The sequence below is a fragment of the Juglans microcarpa x Juglans regia genome, chromosome 1S (assembly GCF_004785595.1).
Source record: "Juglans microcarpa x Juglans regia isolate MS1-56 chromosome 1S, Jm3101_v1.0, whole genome shotgun sequence".
Taxonomy (NCBI): Eukaryota; Viridiplantae; Streptophyta; class Magnoliopsida; order Fagales; family Juglandaceae; genus Juglans; species Juglans microcarpa x Juglans regia.
Genome location: NC_054595.1, coordinates 5,870,886 through 5,880,096, shown reverse-complemented (window position 1 = coordinate 5,880,096; position 9,211 = coordinate 5,870,886). Strand labels below are relative to the sequence as shown.

The window sequence follows — 9,211 nt, the reverse complement described above, 5'->3', positions numbered from 1 at the left end:
GGAATAATTGTTGTTTGGCTCAACTATGGAAACCCTTTCTATATCCTCCAATTCTACACTTGGGAGGTGGGGCGAGCTTCTAGTAGGGGTGGCAATATATGTTATGATCTTCGAATTTTATATGAACACAACACAAAATAAGTGAGCGTGAGTTTGATATAATTGAGTTTGGGTCAAAATGAATTGATCCAATAACATGATTAATAAATGAGTTAACTAGTTATTAATCTTATCATTGTGTTATTATATATGGAATTATACATGAAACATGTGTTAAATGGGTAGTGTCCAGGTTAACCCACTAAAAGTTAATGTTGAATTCTGAAGGTGTCAGAAGGACATTAAGAAATGGAGATCTTCTTGAACTCTTCAAATGTATTTTTCTCTCTAAGTTTTGATCGTGAAGAGGACGACTACATTACTGCAACAGCGTACCTAAAAGGGATGAAGATTTTAAGTTGTAGATGACTATTAATCTGCAACATCCCATTGTTGAGATGTCAAATAAATCAATCAAGTTTTAGCTATATTTGCTGGAACAATAAATTAGCAACTATTTCGCTTCAACTAATTGTGATGGTGTGATTGATCGGGTGAGTTCTCCTTGCACTTTGGTAGGTTTTCATTGAAGTATCCAACCCAAAAACTTAAAGCTAGTAGGTGAATAGGCCAATGACTACTACACACACAATATCAACAAGCACACACCAGCAAATCATGTCAGACTGGGATTCTTTAACAGCCTCTCTCGAATCCTGGCCAAGAGAAATGTAAAAGAAGACAAATGGGTCTTGCACATAGAGTCCAATAACCAATTTATTACCACATTAGTTAAGGATCCAAGCATGTAGGCAAAGATCAGGCTAAGCAAGTACATAACGGCCACTGCCAACCACATCATGATCTAATTACGATGTGGGATCCCTCGACGGATATTTGGTAATTAAAATTCGAGCATGCATGTAGGTGTATGTGTGGATGTGGCCAGATATCTGCCCGCGCGTCTCATCAGCCCTCGGGAAGCTGAACCAGCAGGCACCGAGTCATCTCCAAGAAGCAGTGGGAGAAGGGCTTCAGGAGACCCGAAGTGATAGGGACCAAAGGAATCGACCGGGATGAGGAAGGATGGAATTCTCACCCTGTATCCGTGGTAGGAATTCGCGAGGTACTGTGAGGGAAGGCCTGCTCCCGAAGGGCCCAAGCCTTGGAAAGCCAAGGCCCACTTCCTAAGACCCCAAGCCTAGGAAGGCCGAGCCACGAAGCCCGGGTTCGTCGTAGGGGAGCCAAGGACTTGGAGCGAGAGGATCGGAAAGTAAAGTAAGCGCAGACCAGGAACTACCTCTAGTTGTTCTGCAACGAGCGGGATTGTTTTCGCTACTTTAACCTCCAGTAGGTTCAGGAACGGAGAATCAGGAAGCAGACCGTCTAGCCAAAGCTGCGTCTGGGCAGGAGAAACTCTAACTTCCGGAGCATACCATGACCAGGACAGTCAAAGCCCCATCCATCGAGGAGGAAGTATCTATTACAACCCCAGCCGACAGCCCCCCTGAATGGGCAACGGACATCCGAAGGTTCTTGCAAGAAGGACAACTGCCCAGCAACCAGGAGGAAGCGCAAAAGGTCAAGAACCGGGCAGCCCGATTCACGCTGCTCGAAGGGGTACTGTACAAAAGGGGTTCCTCCGAGCCGCTCCTTAGGTGCATCTCACCAGACGAAGCCTAGTATATTGGCCGAAATCCACTAAGGGATTTGTGGTAGCCATTCGGGAGGGAGGGCGCTAGCTGTGAGAGTAACCCGAGCCGGGTATTACTGGCAAAGGGGTGAAGGAGTGTGCGAGATGCACCAGAAAGGTGTCGAAGCAGTTAGAGGCATAGTCCGCACGTCTCGTCAAGCCTCGAGAAGCGAGACGGTCGCAGGAGCGAAAAAATGCATTTACTAAACCTCGGGAACGAGGAGACACCCTCGGGAAGCCGAACCAGCAGGCACTGAGTCGTCTCCACGAAGCAGTGGGAGAAGGGCTTCAGGAGACCCAAAGCAATGGGGACCAAAGGAACAGACTGGGATGAGGAATGATGGAATTCCCACCCTGTATCTGTGGTAGGAATTCATGGAGTACTGTGAGGAAAGGCTCGCTCTTGAAGGGCCCAAGCCTAGGAAAGCCAAGGCCCACTTCCTAAGAGCCCAAGCCTAGGAAGGCCGAACCACAAAGCTCGGGCCTGTCGTAGGGGAGCCAAGGATTCTGGGCGAGAGGATCGGGAAGTAAAGTAAGCGCAGGCCCGGTCTGTCCGGGCCTGTCGACTCAAGGTCCAGGAGGATTGGGGTCTGCAAATTAGCAAATCAAGTTACCGGGCCGGGTGGGCACAACATCATCATGCACTCGACCCAAGAGTCCCAGATCCCAAGCACGAGCCAACCCAAGTCTGTGTCAGGAAATCCTACGCGCGATGGAGCGTCTCACGAGTCAAGGACGGCTCACCGGCTATCTGACGTCTCTAGGCATGACAGAGAAGCGGCGGTCGCATAGACATAGGACAATAGACATTGCGCGATCTCTCGCTAGGCTGCAGATTGGCCCCCACTAAGGCGACAGAGAATAGGTGGTGGCAGGCCTGGTGTCTGACACTCCACGATCTCCCTCGACTGAAAGGCTCGACTAAGGTATAAATAAGGGATAACCCTCTTACGGGAGGATCTCGATTCAACCTACGTAATTCTTTTACTTTACATTGTATTTTCCTTCTCCATCACCAAGGAACAACCTACTAACTTAGGCATCGAAGTGACCTCGAAAGCCACGGGAGTCTCACTTTCTTCTTAGTTGCAGGCACTAGGGAGCTTGGGCTTTGTAGAACTGTTTGGGCTGCGAAATACGACGTTAACAAGGATTATATATATATATTTTTTTTGGGGGGGAGGCATTTTCTATATTTATAAAATTATGATTAAAAACTAGGGTATATTTTGATTTTTCAAAAAGATTTGGATACACGTAGGTCCGCCACTGTCCACAAGAATGTAGGACTTGGTTCCTCATTTTCACTATGTATATGAGACATCATGTACGTCTCGATGCTTTTGCACCTTTTTATTAGATCGAGAGCATTTATATGTTCTTACCTATGTTATGATACATTACTTGTCTTAAAAATTTAAATTGATGAAAAGATGTAAATTTTATTATTTGTATTATATTCTTAACAAGTAGCAACCATCATATGTCAACCTAAGTCCCAACTCCTGAACCATTTCTGGAATGCAGTTCTATATATTATTATTCTAGAAATTTTCGCCGGGGGGGGGGGGGTGTCCATCATACTGGGCACTATATTATATAGATGTCAAATTTGCATCATATCTCAAACAAGCTCATGTTAAATTGTGAGATTATTTTTATCTAATTACTTTATGGCTAGAATATTTCTCAAGAAAGTGACTTTAGATTTCAATTGTGATCTCCCCCACATATCTCTGACATCTCATGAAACACCAATGCCTAGAAATGCTAAGAGAATTAAGGTCACATTAACCTCCAATAACTGAAATGCTGCATATGATGATACCTAGGCGCTGCTGGACGAGAAGATGGTTCAAAGATCATGAAGAAGCCAAAGACAAATATGCCAGCTTAATTCCTTGGGATTTTCCGAGAGAAAATTTGGTGGAAGATCAATTCGATGGCGCAAATCCAACATCACGATTCACAACAGAATGCGCTTTCCATGATTCAAAACAGCAAAACAACTCGTAGAAACAGCAGCATTAGTTAAAAATAGTCCTTCTGAGTACCCCATCATGAAGAATTACAGGGAAGAAAACGCGCGTAGAGTTCAAGAATTCAGTTAGAACGATTAACCGACAATTACTATATTCGAAACTGGAATGTCGAAACTCCCGGGGAACACTTCTGCGGACACACGGCCCCACACAAACGCAGGACCATACAACTCCACTGGTGTCGCATCTACTACTTCCTAACAAAGAAACAGTACTCGCGAGAAATTTTCCAAGGAAAAAGTTTTTTCCAAGGAAAATCTCGAAAAAGTTAATTTTTTCTGGGTTGTTTGGCAGCTTTATGGGCATTTGATCGTTGCCATCTTCGTTTCCATTGAACACAGCACAGCTATTAGTAATTATCTCTTTATTTCCCTTTTTTATCTTGTTCCATTTGGAACAAATTTATTTTCCTGTATGATTTTTCTTTTGCTGCATTCATGAATCTCGTGATGTGCTTTGGATCGTTCTTAAAATTTGAGAACTGCTTTCAAATGCGTGTATTATGATCAGGAGATGGAGCAATTTCGTCACATTGGGGAGGTACTAGGGAGCATGAAAACTCTAATGGTTTTCAGAGACAATATCCAAATCAACCAGCGGCAGTGCTGTCTGTTGCTTGATATCTTCAGCTTCGCTTACGAAACAATAGCAGAGGAGATGAGACAGAACCTGAGGTTTGAAGAAAAGAACCTGAAATGGAAAGTTCTTGAGCAGCCTCTGAGAGAACTACACAAAATTTTCAAAGAAGGAGAAGCATATATTAGACAGTGCTTGGAAACCAAGGATTGGTGGGCTAAAGCCATTACCCTCTATCAGAACACTGACTGCATTGAATTTCACATCCACAACTTGCTTTGTAGCATTCCCATTGTCATCGAAGCGATTGAGACTGCAGGAGAGTTTTCTGGGTGGGATCAGGGTGATGTTCAAAAGAAGAGATTCGTGTATCTTAGCAAGTATAGAACAGAATATAAAGATTCCAACCTTTTCCAGTGGAAATTTGGAAAACAGTACCTCGTGACTCAGGATTTTTGTGATCGATTTGACACAGTTTGGAAGGAAGACAGATGGATACTTCTAAACAAGCTCCAGGAAAAGAAAACATCGTGTTCGAGCACGTATGATAAACAACTCAATGTTCTTCTTTCCACGAACTTAGATGGGTCAGAGCCTCTGTATGGAAGACTCTTGCCAAGTTCAATCCTTTTGAGGTCTAGGGACTACCTGGTGAGGAGACGATTAGGGGGTGGGAGTCAATACAAGGTGATCCAATGGTTGGGAGAAAGCTTTGCCATAAGGCATTTTTTTGGAGATATTGAACCTCTTGTTCCGGAGATTTCAAACCTATTATCTCTTTCCCACCCAAATATAATGCACTTTCTTTGTGGGTTCACTGATGAGGAAAAGAAAGAGTGTTATCTGCTTATGGAACTTATGAACAAAGACCTCTCCAGCTACACCAAAGAGGTTTCTGGCCCAAGGAAACGGAATCCATTCTCACTTTCAGCTGCAGTCGATCTTATGCTTCAGATTGCAAGAGGAATGGAATATCTGCATTCCAAGAAAATCTACCATGGAGATTTGAATCCTTGTAAGATTCTTGTCAAAGCAAGAGGCAGCAGCTCAACAGAAGGTAACTGTCATGCAAAAGTTTCAGGGTTTGGACTATCCTCCGTTCGAAATGTCAGCCAAAAAAGCTCTTCAAATCAAAATGGAACCCTCCCATTCATTTGGTATGCCCCAGAAGTTCTGGAAGAGCAAGAACAGAATGGAAGTGCAGAGAGTACCAAGTACACAGAAAAGTCTGATGTGTACAGTTTTGGAATGGTCTGCTTTGAACTTTTAACTGGGAAAGTTCCTTTTGAGGATAGCCATCTTCAAGGAGACAAAATGAGTAGGAACATTAGGGCAGGAGAGAGACCTCTTTTCCCATACTATTCACCAAAATACTTGACCAATTTGACAAAGAGATGTTGGCATTCCGATCCAAACCAACGGCTAAGTTTCTCATCCATCTGTAGGATTCTTCGTTATGTAAAACGGTTCCTTGCACTGAATCCTGATTACAGTAGCCAGCAAGATCCACCAACACCAATGGTAGATTACATTGACATCGAGTCTGGACTCTTGAGGAAGTTCTCTTCAATGGGATGCCCTGATCCATTGCCAACATCACAAGTCCCATTTCAGATGTTTGTTTACAGAGTTGAGGAGAAAGAGAAAACAAATTCAAACCTAAAAGAAAATTCGGAATCAGGAAGTGATGGAGCTTCAGCTTGTGGGGATGAAAATATGCTAATGATGGACGACCAAATCTTCTCACCTGCAAATGAAAGGAAGTCTTTAGCTTCACCTGAAAGGATGAACAAGAGAAACTCGTTGCCAAACAGATCTCCAGATTTTAAAGTAAATAGACAACAAGGTACGTACTTTCCAGACTGAATTTTTTTTATAGTATTAAATGTTCAATAAATTACGTAGGACCTATTATGTATCTAGTTCTATCTCACTCTAGCTATAAAAAGATGATATAAAAGTAAATTTACAAACTAATATAGTTTAATGTAGCACGTTAGATTGTAAAGTTATTTTTAATATAAAGCAGATCTAACGTATTATATGAAGTCAAGATTTAATCTTGTGGTTTTTTTGTAGCTGTAACACTCCTCATTTTAGTATGAAAAGCATTTTAGCTATAAAACGATTACACAAAAATAAATTCACAAATTGATGTGGATTGATACAATACGTCAGATTGTAAAGTTACTTTAATGTAAAGTAGATCTAACACATCACGTGAAGCCACATCAGTTTGTAGGTTTTCTTTTATATAATCTCTTTGTATCTGTAGCAGTTCTCAATTAACATTATATGAGTCATTGATCATTTCAACTCTAGATAAGGATGATAGACCGGCCTATAGCAGTTATGATGCGGCATCAGATGATTGAGAAATTATTTATTATCTTGTAATAATTTGGTGACACATCAAGAGATGGTGAATGGTATTTTTTTGATATGGAAACTATTTTTCAAAATAAAACTAGGTGTGCTTCGAAGATATTCATGATTAGCATGCTGTATATTTTACCTTGACACATGCAGCAATCACATACAAGCTGGAAGAACAATATATATAGTACTGTTTTAAACGCATAAGCCATTCACATATATGTTGATGATCATCTAGTGCTGAATAATTAATTTATTTGATGACAATGTTATCCTTTTTTCTTTTTCTTTTTTTTTTCTGTTTATTGGATGCACAGGAACACCAAAAGGACGAGTAAGACCTCCACAAATAACCCCTTGTGGGCGTAGTATGAGAATGAGTTCAGAAAGCCAGCTAATATTGATGAGTCCAGTGTCGAGTAAAAGAATACCCAGATCACCTTCTGGTCATGCCTCAGATTCCGAACTCTCCTAGCTAGCTAGACTTCGATGCCACCAAATCATCTATTCGATCTCACTCGTAATTAAGTTCCAGAAATCTGGGATATCTAGCTCAGAAATATAGACAAAGATATAAACAGTTGAAATGGCATGAAAAGATTCATGGAGCTGACCCAAGCAATTCAAATAATGAGAAAATGCCATTGTTCTCGCAAAGGAACCATTTATCTTTTGACAAAAAATGAAAAAGGAAAAATATTGAATTTTTGTTGCAACAAATTTTTTGTGACAAAAACGACTTTCTAGGATGGTTTTTATTTTCTCTTTTGGATCCATCACAGAAGATCAATATATTTAGTGATGGTGTTCACTGAACGTTCGTGGCTGTGACACATCCGTACCATCACTTAGGGCTACTATCCATCTGGCTAGGTTTGATAAATTCAAAGTTATTATGAGGATTGCGGGTATTGAATGCAAGAAGGGGTTGTGATGGAATTCAACTTTGTTGATGAAGACGGCTCAATAGTATAAAAGGCCTCTGACTTATTGGGGTGGCCTAGGGATGATGATTGGGATGTAGTTCCCTTTTTGTAGAATTTTGTAGGCTTTTCTACAAAGTCACAAGCACCATTTCTAGGTCTTTGTACGTTATATCTAATGAATATTGTCAACATGACAGGTGAAAAAACAGTTGGGTGAAACGTACGAGAGTGAGGAAAGTAGGCTACGGGATATGGGAATGAACATGAAGACTAAGGGAATGCTTGGAGAATGAGATGAGACGAAAAATCTGTGAATAGTAGTGAAATTGTTTGTAAATAGTAGTAAAATGGTTTGAGTTATAATACTTTATGAGGTTTTGGGAAAGAAGAGAGAAAAAGTTGAATAAAAATATTATAAAGTTAAAATATTATTTGAAAAAGTTGAATTATTTTTTTTACTTTATTTGAAAGTTTGGGAAAGTTATAATAATTAGTTTGAAAAAATTGTAATGATTAGTTTGAAAGTATTTGCGTTTGAATGATGTTGAAAATGAAATGAGATAAAAAAAAATTACCAAACATCTCCTAAGTATGAGAAGTATTTGGAAGATTTGAGTAAGATCAACATTTTCTTATACGTAGCTATTGTTCTCTTGACCCCAATACAACATTGATGGATGGCATATGCTTGGAAATGGTCAACGGGAAGGCTTGAGCGGATCATATTGTAGCTAGAGTTAAGAAAACTCTTAGTAGATTATTTGATAAGTTTGTCACATTCAGGGGTGGTAATATTCGGGCTCCCACATCTACCGTAGCGTCTCCTCCTCGAATGGCGAAAAAGCATAGGTGGGCTGAGAGAACACGTTTCCAATCTTTGAAAGACTTCAAACAACCAATTGGAGTTAACTAGATACTTGGCAGTAGAGATGCATCCATTTACGCAGCAGTTTGATATCTTATTTTGGTAGAAGGTCAATATCATCAATTATCTTCTCTTTGAAGACATAGCGCGCAGTTTTGATCATCCTTATTATTACAGAAATCTCAGAGTTGGCCTTTAGTATTGAGGGAGTGGAAGGAGACCACCGTCCAGCATCGCCCTGCATTTCTAATTTTCTCTAAAACAAGATCTATTGAATACGAAAATAGCAACAATAAAAAATAGTAACCACGTACCTCTTAATAAATACGATGACATGTTATCCATATACATTGTGGTTAGTAGAGAGCAATAAGTGATAATAATCAAAAGTGAGAACAACTAATAAAAATAATTAACGATAATAGAAAACTTTTATTTCCTAAAGCGTTAAATCAAAATAAAGAACAAAAAATAGACAACTTTGATAATATAAGAATTACTAATATTATGATAACAATATTATTAGCCAAACATGGTGGGAGGCATATTAAGAGCACCCTCCTCCTCCCATATCAGGAGTTAGGGGTGGCAATTCTTGTTTTGGGTCATCTTCGTGTCATGTGAAGAATATTAAACTATATGAGTCAACCCGTGACCTTCGAATTTGAACCCAATCCATTTAATTAATAGATGA

General features: G+C 40.3%; 1 protein-coding gene across 1 annotated transcript; it reads left to right on the top strand.

Moving 5' to 3' along the window:
- The first annotated feature begins 4,084 nt into the window (after positions 1-4,084).
- On the top strand, positions 4,085-7,945 carry LOC121247629 (serine/threonine-protein kinase ULK1-like). The gene is made up of 2 exons (XM_041146015.1): positions 4,085-6,196; positions 7,044-7,945. The coding sequence occupies exons 1-2, from the start codon at positions 4,288-4,290 to the stop codon at positions 7,199-7,201; spliced, it is 2,067 nt and encodes a 688-aa protein (XP_041001949.1). The 5' UTR covers positions 4,085-4,287; the 3' UTR covers positions 7,202-7,945.
- The last annotated feature ends 1,266 nt before the right edge of the window (positions 7,946-9,211 follow it).

Coding starts and splice junctions, on each gene's coding strand:
- LOC121247629 (XM_041146015.1), top strand. CDS start 4,288: ATGGAGCAATTTCGTCACATTGGGGAGGTACTAGGGAGCATGAAAACT. Junction 6,197..7,043: donor TAAAGTAAATAGACAACAAG/GTACGTACTTTC, acceptor TTGGATGCACAG/GAACACCAAAAGGACGAGTA.